Source organism: Fukomys damarensis, unplaced genomic scaffold (assembly GCF_012274545.1).
Source record: "Fukomys damarensis isolate Sample0158 unplaced genomic scaffold, DMR_v1.0_HiC HiC_scaffold_12, whole genome shotgun sequence".
In the NCBI taxonomy this organism is placed as follows: domain Eukaryota; kingdom Metazoa; phylum Chordata; class Mammalia; order Rodentia; family Bathyergidae; genus Fukomys; species Fukomys damarensis.
This window is the reverse complement of record NW_022900924.1, coordinates 17,056,353-17,078,310: the sequence shown is the minus strand read 5'-3', so window position 1 is coordinate 17,078,310 and position 21,958 is coordinate 17,056,353. Positions and strand designations below refer to the sequence as shown.

General features: G+C 51.3%; 2 protein-coding genes and 1 long non-coding RNA gene across 10 annotated transcripts in view; 2 read left to right on the top strand and 1 right to left on the bottom strand.

Moving 5' to 3' along the window:
• Tctn1 (tectonic family member 1) overlaps positions 1–4,227 on the top strand; it is a 29,348-nt gene extending 25,121 nt beyond the window's left edge. The window contains exons 12-14 of the mRNA XM_019204558.2: positions 1,014–1,173; positions 3,321–3,446; positions 3,935–4,227. Of these exons, the coding sequence (XP_019060103.1) occupies positions 1,014–1,173; positions 3,321–3,446; positions 3,935–4,078 (430 nt within the window). The 3' untranslated portion in view covers positions 4,079–4,227. The remainder of the gene's footprint in view (positions 1–1,013; positions 1,174–3,320; positions 3,447–3,934) is intronic.
• Positions 2,679–21,958, bottom strand: part of Hvcn1 (hydrogen voltage gated channel 1) — a 28,293-nt gene continuing 9,013 nt past the window's right edge. For 3 of the 8 annotated variants that reach the window (XM_010604443.3, XM_010604444.3, XM_033762439.1), the window contains 6 exons: positions 20,282–20,398; positions 12,857–13,159; positions 8,945–9,049; positions 7,069–7,300; positions 5,554–5,666; positions 4,900–5,202 (listed from right to left, as the gene is read on the bottom strand). In XM_010604443.3, coding sequence (XP_010602745.1) covers positions 5,137–5,202; positions 5,554–5,666; positions 7,069–7,300; positions 8,945–9,049; positions 12,857–13,159; positions 20,282–20,398 — 936 coding nt within the window. In that variant the 3' untranslated portion in view covers positions 4,900–5,136. Of the gene's footprint in view, positions 3,083–3,444; positions 3,516–3,543; positions 3,937–4,899; positions 5,203–5,553; positions 5,667–7,068; positions 7,301–8,944; positions 9,050–12,856; positions 13,160–13,412; positions 13,475–18,234; positions 18,427–20,281; positions 20,399–21,958 lie in introns of those variants that run through there. The other 5 variants (XM_019204559.2, XM_010604446.3, XM_010604445.2 and 2 more) reach the window with 5 other exon arrangements.
• On the top strand, positions 13,476–14,960 carry LOC109117417. The gene is made up of 3 exons (XR_002024726.2): positions 13,476–13,563; positions 13,731–13,937; positions 14,841–14,960. It is a non-coding gene; the product is annotated as an uncharacterized LOC109117417 (long non-coding RNA).

Here is a 21,958-nt window from a genome sequence, read left to right as displayed (position 1 = left end):
TTTTTTTTTTTTTTTTTTTTTGTATTAGTGTTTGAACCCAAGGCCTTTACACAGAGCTACATCCCCAGGCGTGGCTGGCAGGCTATCTCTATTTATCTGTCTTGTCTCTCATTTATTGACATAGTCTCTAAATCACTTAAGTTGCCCAGGCTGAGCCTGAACGTGCCATCCTCCTGCCTTGGCCTTACAGAGGCCTGGGATTACAGATGTGCACCTCTACACCCAGCTGTTTTTAGGAGTTTTTATTGTGTCCCCAGTCTGGAAGACAAATACTTGGATCTTTGCCCTTCACCCTCCTTCACTCCACCACCCGTGTACTTTGCACATCTCCCCTGGATAATCATGGCATTGTTTTGTTAGACCAGTATTCACCATTTGTATTATCAGCTGATCTCTTTAGAGGAGCATTTCTTAGAGGGGCTGCATGGAATACATTCCCACAACATGTCCTGAGGCACAGGGCCGTACTGCAGTATGTCTGGGAAACACCGAATGACAGTGAAAACCGTGATTTCTTCCTCAAGGACTTCTTAGTACCTTTAATATACCAGTGTGCTTCAGGAGAGACAGGGACATGGAATGTCTTTTCCAAGTTTTGGTCGTGGTTCTTCTCATACAGAAAGGGCTGCTGTGGAACTCAGTTTGGGAAATACTATTTTGGATTTCCTCTATGGCCAGGATTCAGTTAAGGGATACTTTAGCATCTGTTAAATGATTCCCCTTCTGGAGAGGGAGAAAATGAAACTGGAGAGGCATGTGTTATCATTGAGGCCTGTAAAAACTGATGGTAAGCTGGGCATGGTAGCACCTGCCTGTATCCCCAGATCCTCAGGAGGCTGACAGAGGAGGATCATGAATTCAAGGCCAGCCTGGGCAACTCCTGGAGGCTTTGTCTCAAAAATCAAAAAATAAATGGCTGCTGATGTAGCCTGGCACTCCTTGAATTCAATCCCCAGTATCACCAGAAACAGAGAAAAAAAATTGTTGACACAATTTCTTTTCTCCCCACGAAGGCTGAGCCCCGCCATCCCGTGCCAGCTTGTGGCACAGAAGATGAAGGACCTGCTGAAGGGTCAGGGCTTCCCGGATTTTGTGGCCTCGTTCGGAAACTCCAGGGCACAGGATGTGCTGGACTGGGTCCCTGTCCACTTCATCACCCACTCACCCATCAAGGTAAAAGGAGAGAAGCTGAAGGCCAGGTGCTCGTGGTCTCCTCTGCCTTTGGGATAATAATAGGCAGCTGGGGAATCTGTGAAGGAAGTGGGGTGGCTCTGGGTGGGCTCAGGGTTTGCTATAGATCAGAGTGGCCTGAGTCCTGAGTATTGATTTTGTCCACTGTTAGCAGGTAGGCTCAGCCTCCTGAGGAGCTTGGCATGCAGGCAGGGCTCCCTCGCCCACCTCTGGCCAGCGTCTTTATGCGTTTGAGCCTGTCTCCTCATCTGTGAAATGGGAATGATAGCTCCCACCTCAGCGGTTGTTGAGTGGGTTGGTGGAGGTAATGTGGCCATGCCCGTGGCTGTTGGCAGGGCAGCAGTAGGCAGTCCCTCCATGACATGGAACTGCTACCGAGCACCATCCTGTTCCTATAGGTTGGAAATCCTCATTCCTCAACTCTGAAATGCTCCAGAATCTGGAACTTTTTGAGTCCTGTGAATGGAAAGTTCCACACTCTGGCTGGGGAGAAGTGTAAATGAAACAAATTTCATGTGTGGACTTAAGTTAGTCCCACTCGTTATACATATGCAAATATCCCCAAACTGGAGAAATCCTGAATACTACTGCTCCCCAGCGTTTCAGACAAGGGGTGCTTAATCTGCACTGTTGTCATCAGTGCCCCACAAGCCCGCTGGAGACAGCACAAGGCCATCCTAGAGGAGCTGGATGCCTCCCTGTCCATACTGCTGCCCACCCACTCTCCCTGCTCTACCTGGGCAGCCCACTTGCAAGCGCTTTTAATGCTAAAGTTCCCCAGCAAGTTTAATGGAAGTCGACATCCTAGAAATAGGTGCCCGCTCACATGTGCCTCCTCGCCCACCTGTTCTTTTGTCTTGAAAGTGTGGGCCGTCCTGTCACTGCGGCGCACGCTCTGTCTTATGCCCTAATTGCCCAGCTGTCTTGTCACGTGTTCTCCAGGCGAATTTGTAGCAGGGCATGATGAGGTGCGGATGCTCAGAAGCCGGCGGCCCTCCCTGCTGAGTCCCCAGGGAAGACCTGAGACTGGGTCTCTGTCGCTCAGCCCTCAGCCTTGGCTCAGCTCTGCCCCCAGGGGGCCAAGCAACTTGCTCCTGGCTTCTTGGCTCTGGGTGAAGTCACCAGAGTTGTGACTGCTCCCTGGGAGGGGGACAGGCTTGGGGCTGTGCTGGCCCACGGAACTCAGTGGGCCTGGAGCGGGCTTGTGCCACCCATGCGTCAAACCCAGGTGCAGGTGGTGGGGAGCACGGCCACAGCAGCTGCATGGCAGCTTTTCCTGGTATTGGGGTATTGGCAAGGACTGTGCAACCTGCAGATTTTCAAAGGCAGTTCCAAGCCAGGCAATCCATTGGTACTTTTTGGCAGGCACCAGGTATTAGTGGGCCTGCTAGCTATTCATGCCCTGAAAGCACTATTTAGTGGAAAACTTTTATTATGGAAAAATTTCAGACCCACAGGAAAGTGCCCTCATCAGTGGCATCCCCACTACGGCTTCTGGAGTTCTCTTTTTCCAACTAAAGACACTGAGGCAGGATAAGAGTCTGGAAAGCCCAGGTCCCCATGCTGTCGTTGGGGCTGAACAAGCAAAGGTCCTGGGGCACGAGATGTTCAGACTGAATTCTCGGTGCTCAACATATAGGCACTGCCCAGATGCCCAAATGTCACATCTTAGTCGCCAGTTGATGAAATTAGACAAATGGAAAGAATGTTTGGATCTCCTCTCAGAGCATTTTAAGGAGAAATGCAGTCAGGTTTAATTTAATTTCCATTCTCCACACACACACCCTGGCCTCTCTTCTGAGGCAGGTGCAGACAGGTAGATGAAGTCGGAGCCCTTAAGGTCCCACAGTTGGAGAGTGGGATAGCCACCACTCACAGGTGACTCTGGCCTCTGGAAATCAGAAGAGATGGAAAAATCACGCTAGGTGCACAGTATTTTTGGAGCAGTGAGGACTTTAATATGTGCTTTGTCAAAGTTGTTTCGATCTGAACTTTTGGAGTCTATTCATCCTCTTTTGGAACATTCTGTAATATGTGGAACATTTTATAATTAAAACTCTGAACTGCAGATTAAGTTTGACTCGAGGTTGTATAATACTCAGATTGATGACTGGCATTTTGTTTTGCAGGATTCTTGCCAGCTCCCAGTGGCTTTGGTCATAGAAGTGAAGTGGACCAAGTACGGATCCCTACTGAACCCCCAGGCCAGAATAGTAAATGTCACGGCGAATCTCCTTTCCTCCACCTTTCCCAAGGTAGGTCTGGCTGGAGCGTGACGGTAGAGGCTGGGTGACATGTGTGAGGCCCTGGTTCAATCCCCAGTTCTACAGAAATAAAAATTAAAAAGGCGTAGGTTGGGGCTGGAGCTCAGTGAGAGCAAGACCCTGGGTTCCATCCACAATACCAAAAACAAAAACCCAAAAGCTAGAGGTTAAGACAAGTCTAAACAAAACTCAGGTAAGACAGGTGAAATTTATTAACCTGATAAAGAAGATAAACTGGAACCTTAAAACAGTTTTGCAGACATTCTTATACTTAGAAAAGCTCCCACTGGCCGGGGTTTGATTGGCATCAGCGTTCTTGATCAGAGTTGATCTTTGAGTCTCGGCTGAGCCTGGTGCGGTCAGGACGCCGGAGAGCGCTGCTCCCACGCGGCAGCCCAGTGAGGGGAAGGCAGCATCCCCACGTCGTCCCCCCACTAACACACTGGAGGGCAGGCGTGCAGCTGTGACTTTTACTACAGACCTACACAGGAAGTGAAAGGACGATTGTCGTCTCCACTACGGTGACTTTTGTGGATGTGTCTGCACCTGCAGCAGCCGGCTTCCGGGCTCGGCCCACCGTCAACGCCAGGCTGCCCTTTGACTTCTTCTTCCCGTTTGTGTGACGGGAGTGGTCATGAAGGCCCGCTGTGAAGGTCTGTACCTGTGGGACCACTTGGTCGCACCCCTCTGCACCCCGGGGTTGCCCCTAAACCCACACACTGCCCTTTTCTCCCTCCCGACAGAACTTCTCCCTCCCAGGCATTGCTCTGCTTGCTGCACATTTTGAGCTGGTCCCACACAGCAGTCAGCAGGAAGGTCCTAGGTGGAGAGCGAGTTGTCCTGGGGACTGTGGGGAACACACTGACAGTGTGTGCAGGGAGTGTATTGGTTTATTCATCCCCGCTTTAATGTGAGTTATTTTAAAAATGTTCATTGTGCAGAGTTGTTTTCTTTCAAGTCTCGTTGAAATAAGTACAAAAATAGCAAAATACTGTATAAAATTGTTTGAGAAGCGTACAAAACCTCACGAGGGGCTCTTCTCCCAAAGATCACATTAATTACAGGGCCAGCTTGGGACTAAATGGCACTTCCAGGCCGAACTCCGCCTCTCGCCGACTCTCCACATGGTGGGCTGGCATGGGACGCCACTGAGGGAAGCTTGTAGTGGGAAGGAGCGCGGTGTCTTACACGCTAATTGTACAGTAAGCGAGAAAAACACTGCCAGGTGGCAGAAGTAGGTGGAGCTGGGGAGAAGCTGCTGAGGCAGCTGGATCCCAGGCTGGGTGCGGGGACCCTGGAGCGTTGGGAGCGAGGAGGGACTGCTGGGGGGGGCAGCCAAGCCTGCTGCTTTCCTCTCCTCCAAATGCTCATGCAAAAAAGGATGCTGCCCCCACCAGAGGCGTGTGAAATTTCAAAGCTGTACATTTGACGAGATTAAATTTTATATACAACTAGTCATTGTCCAGGTGTGTTCATTTTCATCAAGTGTAAAGTGTCTGCTACGAGAAACTAGTTGGTACGTCTGTCATGTAGCGCAGGGTAAGGGCACAGGCAGCTTTCTGTCAGACCCAGACAGAACAGCCGTCCTCGGAACCCCCACGGGGCCAGTGAGCGGAGGCGTGGGACCATCTCACCCTGGGGCCTGGGAGGCTGGGTCTTCTCCAGTGGAGCTGGCGGACGCCTAGTTCACCTCACCGAGCAGGCCGTGCTGTCGCAGCAGCTTGTTGAGTCTTTCAATTTCTTGTTCCTATTGTAAAAGCAAATATCAGAACTGACCTGGACCTCAGCAGGGATATGACAGTCATTAGAGGAGCGCAGGCGCAGGGACACATGAATGAGAGCTGCTGTCCCATGGTCTTCAGGCTGCTGAGCAGACTGCTCCATCATACAGGGATCCCCAAGCACAGCGGGACAAGAGGTGCCCAGAGGAGGGGCACCTGGCATAGTTTGGGCAGTGGGCATGGCTCTGGGAGGTGGGTTAAGTGTGAAGGGACAGGGACCACTTGGTCCGGCAAAAGGGTGCCAGGTACTACATGGGCATGTGAAGCCCCACGCTCAGGTGGACAGGACGGCAAGCAGGACATCCTCAGGATCTTACCTTCTCAGTGCAGCTGAACTCAAGGTGTTGGATCTTGGTGGCCAACTGAATATTCATCTGCTTTAACCTCGACAGTTGCCGTTCTGAACGGGTCTTCACTGAGATAATTATCCCTGGAAGTTAATTGAAGGCATCAGAAATAGTGGTTTCTACTATAACCACCTGGGAAAAACCAAAGATGTACGGTGTATTCTTATGCACAAAGAATTAGGAAGAGCAGTGACAGTCGTCACCGAGTGGGGCCAGAAGGACAGGTATTTCATTTCTACACTGCTCAGTAACCAGCTACCCAACGGGTGCCTTTGGCCCACATGGCCTGAAAAACCCTCACAGTCACAATGAACATTAGGCTCTGCCGACAGCCTGCTGGGGACAGGAACTGGGGCACAAATGCTGCATGAGCACCAGCCTGGCAGCTGTCGCTCACTCGCAGAAACCTCCCCACTGGTACCTGAAAGCTTCCGACTCCCTGGCAGAGTCCAAAGCAAAGTTCTTCAGTGGCTTTATCACTCGGCCACCCAGGGGAGCAGCTGTGTCACCCTGGCCCACCCCTCCCCAGTGAACCCTCATCTGGGGGGCCCTGAGCCCTCCAGGGGTGCTGCAGCAATCACATTGCCAGGCCCGCCCTCCCTCTGCAGCAGACCATGTACACTAGCGACACCCAGGTCACTGCTGGCTGAGCAGCTGGCTCACCGGCCATGTCACATCTGCAGACGTGCAGAGCCTCTGAACTGCAGGCCTCAGGCCCAGGGTGGATGATGAACGGGTTTCCCCTGAAACACCACTTCCCACGTGCCTTTGCCAGAATCCAGGCGTGTTTAGAGGCGTTATTTTCCCCCCACAGCACCAAAATGTTCAAAAATTTAGAAAACTGACTGCCTCATGCTGCCAAGCCCCGTGACTTTCTCTGAGGGAGGAATGTGGCGTACAGCACTGCTCAGCTTCCTGGGTCCCTCTGGCGGGTGCCCTCCCCAGGTGGTCTGGGTTTAGTAGAATCCGCTTGGGAAATACTAAAAATGGTCATCTAGTGTGGTAGCACATGCGTGTCTCTGAGCACTTTCAGAGGCTGAGGCAGGAGGATCACAAATTTGAGCTCAGCCTGGGCAGCTCAGTGACTTGGTGAGACCCTGTCTCAGAATAAACGAAGGGCTGAGGGTGTAGTTTAGCACAAAGGCCCTGGGTTTAACTCCCTAACAGTGAGGACAAAAAAGAACCTCTGAGAAAACCCCAAGTGACGCCTTGCTTCTCTATCTTTTGATAATCATAAAAATAAGGCCTGAAGAAGAAAGGTAGTTTTCATGGCACTTGCCCTGTCCATCCATGGCCACAGAGGCAGCAGTTGGGCACCAGATATCACCACCTCCCTTTTCTCCAGACTCCTGGGAGGTGGTGGCAGTGGCCATGGTGGAATCCACAGGCTTGAGCCCGGATGCCCTCGTCTTAACAGCTGGCCCAGCACCATGCCCGGCCCCACCTGCTCTCCTGTCCCCTCCACAGCCCAGGAGACTCATGTACCATTGATGATCCGGGCAACCCGCCACAGCCGGAGCAGGATCAACAGGCCAAGAGCCTCAAATTCGTGCTCCTGGAACAGGAGAACAATGTCGAGGACGAACGAGACCACCACGACCACTGTGTCCAGGATTTCAAACTTGTGATGAAAGAACTCCAGGCGGAAGACAAATATCTTAAAGAAAATCTCCATCATAAAGAAGGCCAAGATGGCGAGGCTCATGTAGTGGAACACCTGAAGGGGACAAGGAGCCACAGTCAGAAGAGATTGGGCCTCCGGTCGCAGGCTGGGGCAGGCCATGCGGACCGGCCTCCAGGACCCCTGCTCTGGTGCCAGGGGAAGACTTCCTTGGCATGACACGTGCGGAACCACCAAGCCAGACCCTGTTCTCCATGCTGGGAATTCAGCTGCGACTGCCACTAGCCAGGTTCAATCAGTACATACAGCTGTGCCCTGAATGTTAGGGTTTCGCTCCAGCCTGACCCCCAGAGTCTCGTGTGTGTGGTGTGGGTTGGATCATGGACACTACTCATCAGTGGACCCCTCCATGGAGAAGCTCAGGGTCTGAATGTGCTGTTGGGGGTGGGGCCTGGCTGGAGGTGGTCACTGGGGTTACTACGACCTAGAAGGGTGCGTTCTTGACCCCAGCCCCTTTCTTGTCCCTCGTTCTTCTCTTGTGCCAGAAAGCAGGGAAATGCCTTTAGACTCAGGGCGAAAGGACACAGTTTGAAGAGGCTCACAGTGACCAAGGTGGGGCCAATTGGAATGTCTGAAGAATGACTAATACAGTTATACACAGGGAATAAAAAGCCCACAGTGAGGCAGGCACACACCAGGGGAAGGAGGCTCGTCTTTGTGGGAGAACAGCAGTCTCTAAAGGTGGAAGCAAAGATAGAATTAGAAAATCATTCTGCATCCCCGGTGAATTCCTGACTCAGGCAGGGACCTGAATGCCCACTGGGAAGGAAATTTGCATGGAATGAAGTGTCTCAGGAAAGCTATTTATAACTGCAGAGGGACAAGTGCCCTGGACCATGGCGCACCCCACCACCTAAGTAGATGACTGTCACTAAGGGGGCCCTGGCCTGATGTCCCAGAGGGTGCACATGAAGAACACAGTGCAAATCCAGAACGCAAGACATCCTGCAGGGCAGCCGGAGGGACTAAAAAGTCAGAGTCGTGAGGAGGGAAAGAGGGTGGGGATCAGCAAACAGAAGCACCTCACAAGACATTCTCGGGAAGAGGGAGGGACTGTGCTGCCGACACTGACTTAGGCCTGATGGTGCCAGCCTGGTCCTGCGGGAGAGGCCTATTCTTAGACACACGGACGTGTCTAGGGGTGAAGTCACAACGCAGCTGACAGACGCACGTGTCTCTGTGGGGACGTATGGCAATAAAGCTAATGCGGCCAAAGGTACATCTGCATTTCTCATGATACAAACTTGGCGGGGAAAAGGCAGCATCACAAATTCTATTAAGGAACAGTGAGAGAGGAGGGCTGGGGAACTTTGATGTTTCCTTCTGCCCTTTTACCACTTGAAAACAGGAATGTGCACAGAATTCCCTTTTTTCCTTAAAAGCACATGGAGCTCGGGGATGTTGCTTAGTGGTAGAGCACAGGCCCTGAGTTCGAGTCCTGACATCTCCACCTAAAGCACAGGGGAAGATGCTAAGGTTGGGCCCCCGCTGCAACATCGCCCCTTGGGTGACAACAGGGTCCAGTGTGGTCAGTAACCCATTCGGTGGTCACCCAGGGCTCCAGTGTAGGGACTGCCCAGATATCAGAAGACAGGAAGCAAACGACACCGAACAGCCCAGCACCTCCCCTGCTCCACTCTGCCCCGAAGTGCAGAGGAGCCACAGTGACGGTGACACTACCTGGGCTGCATACTTGTTCTTGTCAGGCTCGATTATCTTCAGGTCCAGGATGAGCTCGGCCAGCACCAGCAGGGCATCCAGAACCACCAGGCAGATGATGACGACCTGTGGTCACAGGGAGCAGCGGAAAACTATGAGACCTGGAAATACCCTGGGTGGAGGGGATGGGCGCCAAGGGCAGCAGCCCCCCGGCCCCTGGAGCCTGTCTGCAGCTCACTTCCAGCCCCCTGGCCACCCCTGGTCTTTGCTTCCCCAATCCCTGTTTCTTAAATGCACTATCTCAAACTGAATGCCACTTCCTAGGTGGAAAAAATGTTAAGAAAGTTTGTGTTTTTCTACTTCTGGGGATGGCTAGAGCCCAGGCATGCACAGAATAGATGCTCAGTCAGTCACTGAAAACATCCCTGCCCCAGGGCTCCGAGTTCTGCAAGGACCTCCAGGGACCACCTGACCTGCTCTTCAGGTAAGGGGTGACAGTAATGTCACTGTACCAGCACGCAGCCTCACCCAGCGCTTGCCCCAGCTCTGCTCACTTGGTGCTTCCTGGGCCTAGGAAGACTTGAGTGGGACAGAATCTCAAGGGCTTTGGCACGGGCTGGTGGGTGAGGGCAGGTGGGGACCAGAGAGCGCAGGCTGTGGACTCACTACAGCAGCAGGGACATTCAGGCGAGAGAGGTGGGGATGACGCTGCTAAAGGCCTTGATGTCAGAGTTGAAGGTGACAGCATTAGGGGAGACTGCGGCAGCAATGGAAGTGGGAGGAGGAGCCCCGAGGGACCAGTGCCAGGCCTCGCCCCTCAGATCAGTGCAGTTTTCTTTTTATTCTAGGGAGTGGGTAATAAGGATTGAACCCAGAGCCTTCACATAGAGCTGCATCCCCAGCCATTTTTTATTTTGAGACAAAAGTTTCACTTAATCCCTGAAAACTGCCTGGGCTGGCCTTGAATGAGTGATCCTCCTACCTGGGCCTCCCAGGGTGCTGGGATTATAGGCGTGCACTACCAGGCCTGGCCAGATCAGTGGGATTTTGACCTCTGAAAAACAAATCTACTGTTAAACTGGGACTTCCTGGTTGAAATTAAACAAGCTGAGGCCTACACAAGAATGGACTGTTAAGCTTCTGGGCCATTTTAACCTGTAGTTAATAATTACAGTAAAATGTCTGATAACGTTTTGTTTTGGGTACTGGAGATTGAACTCAGGAACGTGCATTTGGGAAGCAGGCGCGGTGCCACTGAGCTAAATCCCCGACCCTGCTAATGTGTTTTGATGACGTGGCAAATTGCTCAGTTTCCACACAATATCCAAATGAAGTAGTTTAATAAAGATTCAAGCTTCTGGTGATGGTGTTTTTTTTTTTTTTTTTTTTTTTTAATCCTTGGTTTTATTTTAGAGCCCAAAGGATCTGAGAGCTCACATAGTCTAAACACAAGTCATGCCGGGCGTGGTGGCACATGCCTATAATCCCAGCACTCGGGAGGCTGAGGCAGGAGGATCGCTGTGAGTTCAAGACCAGCCTGGGCTACATAGTGAGTTCCAGGTCAGTCTCAACTACATAGTGAGACCCTGACTTGAAAAAAAACCAAAACAAACAAGCAAGCAAGTCATGGTGATGTGAAGAACAGACCAGTGTTTTAGCCATAACAAGGCCTGATGCACTGATACTTGCTGCTATGTGGGGGTGACGCTGGTAAGAGCCTTGCAAACACCACAGTGACATAAAAGATTAAAACGTCCAGAACAGGCATTCCAAAGAGACATAATGCAGATGGATGTTCCCAGGGATGCCGGAGGAAGGGGGGTGGGTAACAGCATCTCTTTTGGGCATGATGAGAATGTTCTGGAACTAGATAATGGTGAGTTATACAACACTGTGAACATCCAAAATGCCAGGACTATTCACTTTCAAGTGATTAGTTTTATGTGAATTGCACCTCAATTCATAAAAATAAAAATGAGAACTCAAGACCACTCATCTGCAACGCCCAGATCCCAGCCCTAAGGGCCGAATCTGCCACTCACTGGGCTGCACCGTGTCTGAGGGGAGCAGCGGAGTCATCAGAGAACACAAAAGACAGGGAATTCAGAGCGGCTGATAACCCCCAACCTCTCTCTTCAGGCAGCCATCCAGGTCCTGTCAGCCACACCTGGCACCCGTTAGGGCTGGGAGCCTCCATGCAGTGGGAGCTGCAGCACAGGCCTGGCAGGAGGGGTACAGGTAAGAGCAGAGCTCCAGGTCCTCCTCGGTCCTGTGCATCATGGCTTCCGATTCTCTGTGCAGTGACACCGTAACTCCGTATCATGCTACCCTGGCCGCTTCAAATTCCCAAGGATGGGATTCCAGGACTGTGAGTTTGGAACTGGGGATTAACCCAGGGCCTTCACACCAAGCTGCATCCCCAGCCCTTTTTAAATTTTTTATTTGAGACAGATCCTTGCCAAGTCCCTAAATTGCCCTGACTGGGTTTGAACTCGCAGTCCTCCTAGTCTTCTTGTACAGCTTTTCCTAACAGAGAGTAAATCCTTGTACCCCATCCCCACTGCAATCAGCCCCCCTTCTCCTATCCTGCCCCCTACCAATCTGACCATGCCCCCCACAGAGCCCCGGACGGCAGCCCTAGGCCACTAGGCGCCACCTTGCCGCCCTCCATCCGAGCAGTCGCTCCCCTCACTACAGAGCCAGTGCCCTTCTCTGTTCCTCCAAGGCAGCAGCCCTGTCCCAGCCTGGCCCTGGGCAAACCCAGCCCCTCTGCCTGGAAGGTTCCCGATGCATCCAGAGGGTGTGGCTGGGGCACTGCTCGGGGTCTTGGGTGGGGCTTGCCCAGTTTGGGCCAGGCCCTGGGTTCCATCACAGCACCACACAAGAAAACAAAACCAAAAGAAAACCAAGAAGTCTGGAGACCCACAGGACTCTGCTGCTCAGCCTTCGGGTGTCAGGCAACAGACAGGTCACCTCCTCCAAGTCCCAGGCTTTTTACAGGTCCCTGACCCCAAGCTCCCAGAGGCCTCTGTGTTCCTGGCAGGGGACTTCTATTTGTAACTTCTATTTGTGTGGGTGAAAGCCCCTGTGATTCCTGCTTTTCTGCAGACCCAGATCCTCCCCAGTGAGGGCAGGGACAGGTCTGCTGCACACAGTAGGTGCACCTATGGATGAATTCTTTATTTCAGGACAGTCAGTCTTTTCCCAGTGGGAATGTCTCTGGGGGCCTCGGCCTCCCCCCCCCAGAGCTCAGGAGCTGCATCTGGAAGGGGGCGGCTCAGGGCTCCCCTTGCAGCTGGAAGGGAGCCGCCTCCTTCCTTCTGTTCCTGAAATTAAGGGTTTGGGATTTCAACCCCAACAAGTTAATACCACATTTCCTTTCCTGTCACAGCCATAGAGGGACATCCAGGGCTGCAAGGAGCTCTGGGGTGTTGGCTTGCTTCCTTTAAGCCATGGGAGAGCAAGAAAAAAAGAGACCAAAATAATTTCTCTGTTTTACCCCAGAATAAAGGCAGGGATGGAAGGAAGGGATGGGCTGCCTCTCTCCTTCCTATGGGGACATGGGTCTTGGAGGAGGCCACAGCAGTGGCCCCAAAATGCCTCCCTGTGCTCCGGACACCCACGTGCCCAGGGTAGTCTTCGTGCGTGCGTGTCCTTTGTCCTCCGCAATCAGAATGTCCTTCAAAATGTCAGGACAGACACCGACCCTGCCAAGCTCAGTCCTCTCTGCTCTTCTTTGAAGCCCCCATGTCCCTCTATCTCCCTGACGACAGGGGCCTCCTGTGACCCCTAGCTGCTCAGGCGCCTGGCACGCAGCGGTGCTCACTAACCATTCTGCTGTGAAAGTGGCAGTGAAGGGTGACACCGTGCAGCGTGGCGACCTCCCCAGAGGGCCCTCCCCGCCCCAGCCGGGCCCTGGCCTCGCCCCACTACCTGGAAGCGGTGCGAGCGGAAAAGCTTCCTCAGCTTGGCCCTGAAGTCTGCAGGGGGCCTCGGCGCGGGGACAGAGGCAGCCTCAGCGTCCCTGCCCTCCTCACCCAAGGCGGGTGCGGGTGGTGGTGGCTGCTGCTGCGGCCGCTCCTCCTCCTCCTCCTCCTCCTCCTCGTCCTCCTCCTCGTTCTCCCATTTCTTGTAGTTGATGTTCCAGGAGTGGAAGTCGTCCCCAACGACCGTGAAGTGCCGCAGGAACCGGCTCATCCTCTCCACCGGGGCCACCCTGGACCTGCGGGGAATGGCCTGAAAGGGGGCCAAGGAGCAGGCTGTGAGGCCGGGCAGCCTGGGCCCCAGCTGCTGTGCCGGGGACAGGGCCCTCAGAGCACCCAGGCAGAGGCCGGGAGGTCACGGCGGTTTCTGGTGTATTTATTTTTAGAATCCAGGGTCTCAGAGTTGGTGAGGCAACAGGAAACCCAGCCCTGCCTGCCCTGTCCCTGTGGTCTGGCTGGCTGTAACCAACACAGTCGGAATCACAGCCCAGTTGCAGGACACCCACCTCCCGGAAGCTGGGACATCACAACCTGAGAGCTGGTGGTGAGAATGAGAGGCAGAGGCAGGAGGAAAGGCCACAAGTGAAAGTACCCAGAGGGTCACAGGAAAGTCACGGGACCTCTCCCCGCCTCAGTCCACAGATGAGTCCTGGACAGGTGAGTGGCACATGGAGCTTTTCTAAATTCAGCAAGTGGGGTGTGTGCATGCGCGCATGCGTGTGTGTGTGTGCGTGCGTGTGCATATGTGTGTGTATTACTGAGAAATGAACATAGCGCCTTTGCACTGAGCTACAGCTCCACTCCTTTCCCTTTTTTATTTTTAGATTGGGTCTAAATTGCTTATTGCCCAGATGATCTTGAAGTCGTGATCCTCCTGCCTCAGCTTCCCAGCACGCTGGGATTGCTGGCATGAACCACCATCGCTGGCTTAGCCAGTGCTTCCTTAACTACACATGCAGCTGTTCACAGAGATAACTCCAAAGCAAAAGCAAATTGTTTCGCCTTCACCTGTGCCCACCTTACTCTACCAGGTATCAAATTTTTATCAAGTAATAAAATGTACACCTATGAATTCAAGAATAGGTGATGTGACCAATGGAACAGGAAAAGATAATTTAAACAGATTTACATCTTTATGGGAACCTGAGGTGACGCGGTGGTGGCCTCCGGCAGTGGGAGCAGGCTGGAGAAGTTAGAACATTTGGCTTTGCCAATACAAGAAAAATAAACCTGGTCCCTACCTCACACCACACACACAATAAATTTCAATATCTTGACATTGTTTTAAAAATATCACAAATCTTAGAACAAGTACAAGTAGTGCTCTTGTAGAAAGACTTCATGAGATCCAAACTAAAAGCTTTTATATGACATCAGGCCTGAGCACATACACCTGTACCCCCCCACACGGTCAGAGACACCCCCACTAAGAGTAAGGATTTGCATGTACTTAATAAAGCAAGATTTAGCGTCTAGAATATACAAAGAAATCTATCTTTCTTTTTCTTTCTTTCTTTTTCTTGGTTAACTGGGGATTGAACTCAGGATCTTGTGCTTGCAAAGCAGGCAGCAGAACCACTGAGCTAAATCCCCAACTCTACTAAGAAATCTTGTAAGTAAAAAAGAAAAGGAAAACCCTACAGAAACCTGGGCAATGGACATTAACACGCAGGTCAGGTAAAAGAAAATGCAAAGGGCCCAGTACTCAACCTCCCCAGTATTTAGGAAGATGCAAAGTGAACTCAGTCACACACACAGTCACACTCAAGGCTGGAAAGACTCCTAAGGTCTACACGAGTCCCTGATAGCGATAGTGTTAAACAGCATCTCCTAGGGACAGACACCGGCAGCATCATTTTGAGAAGCAGCCTGGTATTATCTTGTCAAGCTGAAGTTGTGTCTCTTTCTTAATGATTTCCTAATTCTCTCCCCAGACACAATCCAAAGACAAACTCACCCAACATGTGCTCCAACTGGTGACGGGTTCTAGAATGTTTGCTGCAAATACTAACTAAAATGGAGGGAGGCAGATGAACGAATCTTCTCTGTTCACATGATGGAATACTAGACAGCAGTGGAAAAGAACGAACTACTTTGCTGTATAGCACGGGCACCCACTCAATAGCACTGAACAGAGATCTTTCCTTTCTTCAAGTGCCTCCTTCACTGGTTTTCCTCCTTCAGACGCTTTCCTTCATTCTCCTGGTTCTCCCCCTCCCCCAGTGGTTGCTTCCTGCCAGTCTTTTGCTGGATCTCTTAAAAGGAAAACCTTACATTTAAGCGTTGGAATTCCCAGGGCTTCAGTTCTGACCACCTCGCTTCTCCATTCTAAGACCCTAGAGGATCCTGCCGAGCACCCCGACTTAAAAACTATCTCTACATTGATTACACTCAAAGTCTAGCCTCATTTCTCACCTGAACATCAGACTCAACAGCCTACATGCTAACCATATCCATTTCAGTGTGAGGCGTTTTGTTCATCCCCTCCCATGTCACGTCTAGGACATGGGCATCAGTCTTGCTTCCCACCTTGCCCTATGCTGCCTAACTGGAAGTTCTGCTGGCTCTGCCTTTATATCCTTTTTTTAAAAAATGTTTTGAGACAGGGTCTCACTATGTAGTCCAGGCTGGCCTTGACCTCGCAGTGACCCTCCTGCCTCAGCTTCCTGCGAGCTAGTCTTGCAGGCGTGAGCCACCATGCCTGGCCAGCCTTTACACATCCTTGGCAGGACACCACTCACATGACCGGTCCAGGCCAGCCTTCCTGTCATCTCCTGCCCAGATTTCTGCAGTCGTCCCTGCTGCCGCCCAATCCCCATTCCTCATGCATAATGATGGAGGGTTTTTAAAATTATATAAATAAATGAAATTTCCTGGGGAGATCTTATAAACTGAGCAACGATCAGAGATTCCCCAGGGCTGGGTTGGAACAGATGTGAATTTCTAACAGAGTAGTACCAAGGTTTCAGTGAACACCCTACGCATTCAGTAGAAATTCCTGGAGAACATGCCTCAGATGGAGATCTAACCTAAACAGAGCATGGTGGCACGTGCTGTAACCCAGGACTCTGGGAGGCTGAGGCAAGAGGGTCACAAAAATAGACCTGATCTAGTCCCACAGTAAATGCTACCTTAGTCTCATCCCAATAAGGCTTTTTAAAACCCTGAAATGGCCAGGCATGGTGGTGCAGGCCTGTAATCCCAGCACTCAGGAGGCTGAGGCAGGAGGATCGCTGTGAGTTCAAGACCAGCCTGGGCTACATAGTGAGACCCTGTCTCAAACAAAACAAAACAATAAATAAATAAAATAAAAATAAATTAAAAAAAAAACCTGAAATGATTAAGCTGATCCCCATGATGGAAGAAAAAACATTTAGGGAAGACAAACAACATAGATTCAACAACATAGAATTCATATTTTTCAGCATGCAATAAAAATTACTAGACAGAGAAACAGAAGATGTGACCCATAATCAGCAGAAATATCATCTAGCAGAAGACACAAATGGACTCAGATAATAGAACTGGCCAATAAAGACTTGAAAATAGTTATTAGAAATTCATGAAGATTTCAAAGCAGCTGGGGATTTAGCTCAGTGGTGCCTCCGCCTGCCTTGCAAGCACAAGGTCCTGAGTTTGAACCCTGGTACCAAAAAAAAAAAAAAAAAAAAAAAAAGAGATTTCAAGGAAAATGTGAACTTAATGAGCAAGCAAAGAATCTCAACAGAGAAAATGAAGCAATAAAGAGTTAAATGACTTCTCTAGAACTAAAAATGCGTATGTGAAATGAAGTCTATGGGCTTAACAGTTGGTGAGGTTCTGCAGATCAGTGAACTTAAAGATACAGCAACAGGAAATATGAAGCAGAGAGACAAATGGCTTTAAGAAAAAATGAACAGCTGGGTATGGTGATGCACACCTGTAATCTCAGCATCTGGGAGGCTGCGGCAGGACGGACTGTCAAAAGTTCAAGCCCACCCCGAGCTATTAAGCAAGACCCTGCCGCAAAAAAAAAAACAAAAAAAAACACCCAAAACACATAAAACAAACAAAAAACAAGAGCCTCAGAAACAATAAGTGGTCTCTTATATATAGCATTAGAAGGAGATGACAAGGAGATTAAGGAGAAAGTGTTTAAAAATGGCCCCAAACTGTCTAAATTTGATGGGAAAACATAACGTGTTGGTACAAAGCTCATAGAGCTCCAAGCAGATTACTCCTAGATACACACAGAAGAATGAACTAAACTGCACATGATGGCAGCACACGCCTGTGATCCCAGCTCTCCGAGAGGCTGAGGCAGCAGGATTCCAAGTTCAAACCCAGCCCAGGGAACTTAGTGACCCGGTGAAACTTTGCATCAAAAATTTTTAGGCCAGGGAATTAGCTCAGTGTGTCTGTGCCTGCATCACAAGCACAAGGTCCTGAATTTGATCCTTGGTGCTGGAAAAAAAAAAAAAAAAAAATTAAAGGGCAGGGATACAGCTCAGTGTAAAGGCCCTGGGTTCAATCAATTCCCAGTATTGCCAAAACAGAAAAACAAACAAACAAAAAACACCTCAAGATAAAAACAAAAGCCCAGAAGATACCAAATTTATGATAGTGAAATTCACGGCAGCCCTTCCCTCAGGGACAGGTAATGGCTGTAGGAGTAAAAATGTAGAAACGTACTAGAACAATATCTGGGAAATAAATATCTTTTAAAATCATTCAAAGATTTGATTAAAATATGACAAAATATTAACAGCTGCCAATTCAGATGATTACATAAGTATTTGATAATATTTTATTCTTTTAAATAGTTTACACTTTTCAAAGAAAACTATAAGAAAATATCTTTGGTGCAAGATCAGATTTTGTTTTTCTGTGAGGGGTAAGGTAGTGAGGATTGAACCTAGGGCCTCACATTGAGCTACATCCTCAGCCCTTTTGCTTTTGGTTTGAGACAGGGTCTCATTACGTTGTCCAGGGTGGCCTTGAACTTGCAATCATCCTGCCTCAGCCTTTGGAGAAGCTGGGATCATAGGCGTGCACCACAGTGCCTGGCTAAACTCAGGAGTTTCTCATGGTCATGTTTACAAGGTCAGGGAAGCCTAGGGGGCAAAGAAGTTACTGGCTCTGATCTCCCTTTTTCCTAGAATCCCCAAGGTCCAAAGGTGATCAGAGAATGCCATGTTTCCTCAGCCTGCCATGCCCCCCAACAGCTTTTAGGTAAGCAGCTGGGGGAGTCCCCACAGGCCAGGCCAGGCCATGGACGTGGACGTGTGTGGAGGGTAGGTGCTCCCAAGTGGGTCATCCAGGAATGTGGGCTCCACACTGCCCGGGTACCTTGGAAAGCCCGGATCTGAGACTTCTTCAGACGCTGAGCAGCCCAAGGAGCACTTACGACCTTGGCATAGCCTGACGGCACTGACATTCTCCTACTTTCATGCTTCCCCAGCCAGGGTCCTGGGCCTGTCTCTGACCCTCTCCTCACTGCCACAGCGTGCCTCTTCCTCTGCTATCACCCAGTCTGCACCTTTGTCCTTCAAAGGCCAAGACCCTCATTGTGACATACACAGCCCCAAGGTGCTTGGCCTCTCTCCTTCCCACAGCCTGCTATGTAGTGTAGGCTGGTTTTGAACTCACAATGTAGCCCAGGCTGGACTCAAGCTCATGGCGATCCTCCTGACTCAGCCTCCCAAGTGCTACCACGCCTGGCTCATCCCCCCATTCTTTACTCTTCCAGAGCCTTCCTTGCAATTTCCATTCAGAAATGGCTTTATGCCCAGTATTACTTCTCTCTCCTCACTGGCACTGAAGCTCCAGCAGGGTAGGGCCTGTGTCCTGAGTCACATGAGACATCTGGCCCAGGGAAGAAGCCCCCGCACACCTGTGTGCCGAGGACACTGGACCCTTGCCTCCCACACCAGGCCATGGTTTCCCCTGGAAACACCCAAGCCCTTTCTCAGCATGGTGGGAGCCTGGGGTGCTTTGTAAAAACCACTTTTCTAATTTACAGGAGAGGAAAATTTTTCTTTCTGAAACCTTGCAACCAGTAAAAGCAGCAACTTTTAGTAATTTGGGATGAAAATATTTGTGGTGCCCAGCCGAGCAGAAAATAATTCTGGTTTTAAGTCAAGACTCTGTCATGCCAGAAGCAGAAAGCTCCAGAAGGGGTCAGAGCGAGCTGGCCCGGAAGTAGCAGGACCTGGGCTCCACCCCGGCTCTGGCTCTGGCGGGAAGAGCCTGGGGAGCTCAGAGCCTCTCCGTGCTGGCCCGCAGCAGCCCCTGGGAACTGGCTCCCCGTCCCTTCACTGCCCTCCCCTCCTGCACCTCTGGCGCGGGTACTGCCCTTCTCTGCTCATCCGCCACAGCCCAGGGCCACTGTGAGCCCGGACGTCTCAGTCTCGTGAAATGACTGACGATGGAGTCCTCCGCGCCTCTGCGCGGTCAGTCTCTCGCAGCTACACCAGCAGAGCGGCTGACGGGGACCGTGTCGCCCCTGCATGCATCCCTGCCTCTCTGTTCCCACCACATCCTGCCGCTTCTCTCGGAGCTCACCTTCCTGACACAAAGCCCAGGACCCCGAGCATGGCTGGGGGACTCCCTGACTTTCTTTGGGGTACGTGGGATTAAAGACAGGGCCTTCACACTGAGCTATGGCCTCAGTCCTCTTTCATTTTGAGACAGGGTTGCTGAGTTGCCAGGCTGCCCAGGCTGGGTTTGAACTTGTGATCCTGCTTCAGCCCGTGCCACCGCACCTGATGTCTGAGACCCCCACTGACATGGCTTCCCACTCCCCCACGTCCGCCTAGGGCGTAGCCTTGTGCCCTTCTTTCTGCCCAAAGTACAGCGTGCCAGGCCCTCCCCTCCATGCCATCCAGCGCCCATCCGCCACATCGTGCCCCTGCCCCACCCCACCGACTCAGGACACTTCTGAGTCCTGGTGCCCAGGCCAGTGTCCTCCCTGCCTCTGCCTCAGTAACACTCGTCTGCTCGTGGTTCCTCAGCACACCACGCTCTCACCGTGCAAGCCCGTGACCTAGAACACCCACTGCTTCGTTCACCCTCTGTATCCTCCAGGGCTTAGGCCTAGACGTTTTTCTTTTTCTTTTGGTATGGTGGGGGGTGGCAATACCAGAGACTGAACAGGGCCTTGTACATGCTGGGTAAACTCTCTACCGTTTGCTCCATCCTAGCCCTTTTTTATATTTTTGAGACAACATCTCACTCAGTTGCCTGAGCTGGCCTCAAACTCGAGACCTTCCTGCCTCAGCCTCCAAACAGCGGAGATTACAGGCATGCACCACCACACCGGGCCTCCTTCCCTCTATCCTGTTCACCACTGCCAGCTTAGGCCTAGACACCGCCTCCCTGGGGAAGCCTTACTTACCTGCCCCCAGCTGGGTCTCCCTCCACCTGCACTCGGAGCCATTACACTTTCATGTTGTCCGCATGCTGTTCTGGGCTCTGAAGCTGGACGGGGGTGACAGAGACTGTCCTCCGTCGGCTGCAGGGAGGGGCCCAATAAGCATTTAGTAAACAAATTAACAAAATCACAGTTGCCGCGCCAAAGTACCCATCTTGACACATGACAGGTGTTACACAAATTGCTACCCGGGTGCGTGCGAGAGAAAAGCCGACCTCCGAGGGATGGGGAAAGAGGTCTCATGAATGTCTATTTTTACAGGCTTGGAAGCCGCCGTCTGTGATGGGGGGAGCCCCTAGCTCACGGCCATCCAACAACCGCAGACAAAGACGTTTCAAGAAATTCAGCCAACTCCCAATTCCCAGCGCCCTTCAGGCTCCATTTCCATGTTCCCTTCCAGAGCTATCTGGGGGACTTGATTTGCTTATGAACCACCACCTTCACCCTCAGATTCCAGCGAGACACAGGAGCAGCCGCAGCTACGACGACAACTTCTGCTTTCACGTTCCCTGTGTTGCAGAAGCACAATGCTGGTCTTCACGTGTGGCTTCAGTTTGTCGCCCAACCGTGGCTGAGGTGATCTTGTGTGGGGCTCAGCGAGGGAGGGGACTCCAAAGCCACAGACCAGTGACAGTGCAGAGCCAGGGTCAGCCCCAGGACTTGGGCACAGAGGGAGCGAGTGCGAGTCAGGCTCCGAGCGGCCTGCGCGCCACGAGCTCCCTCCCTCCATCCTGAGGGCCGCGCACCGCCCTGGACCCTGGAACTGCAGAGACTGCAAAGCGCAGGAGGCACCCTCTCTGCAGGGGCCCAGTTCTGCTGCTCTGCTCACCCCTGGGGCTGTGTCCATCCCAAGGAGTCAGCAGTGGGGGAAGAGCAATCTCTCCATTCCACAAGAGAAACTGAGGCAGAACACTGGCCGGAAGTCACATCAGGTCACAAACCAATGGCAGGTGGCCGGCAAGGGAGGTGGCACAAGGTAACCGAGTGTGCCCTCTACAGGAGGGCCATGAGGCAGGCTTCACCCAATCTCTATATCTAATTTTTCTTTTTATTAGAGAGAGAGAGAGAGAGAGAGAGAGAGAGACAGACAGACAGACAGACAGACAGACAGACAGGATCTTACTATATTGCCCAGGCTAGCCCTGAAAGCTTGCACTCAAGTGATTCTGATCCTCCTGACTCAGCCTCCCCAGTAGCTGGGATTATAAATGTATATTACCATACTCAGCTTCTGAGGCTTGAAAAAATTTGTTTTGTTGTTGTTGTTTGTTCTTTGAGACAAGAACACCCTGTGTATTTTAAATTCACTGTGTAGCCCACGTTGGCCTTGAACTCTAGGCGATCTTTCTGCTTTAGCCTTCTGAGTGCTGGGATTATAGGCGTGCGCCACCACTCCCAACTGAAAAACTATTTGAGTGTTTAAAGTAAAGGGTAAAAGGTGTAGAAGTAAAGGAAGGATCTACCTTAAACCAGCTTCTACCAAAATCTAAAATGTCCTTATTGGGCTGGGGATTTAGCATAGTGGTTCTAGCACCTGCTTTGCAAGTGCAAGGACCTGAGTTTAACTGCAGGTACCAAAAATCAACAAACAAACTGTCCTTATTTAAAAAAAAAAAGGAAAAAAAAAAAAAAAAAAAAAAG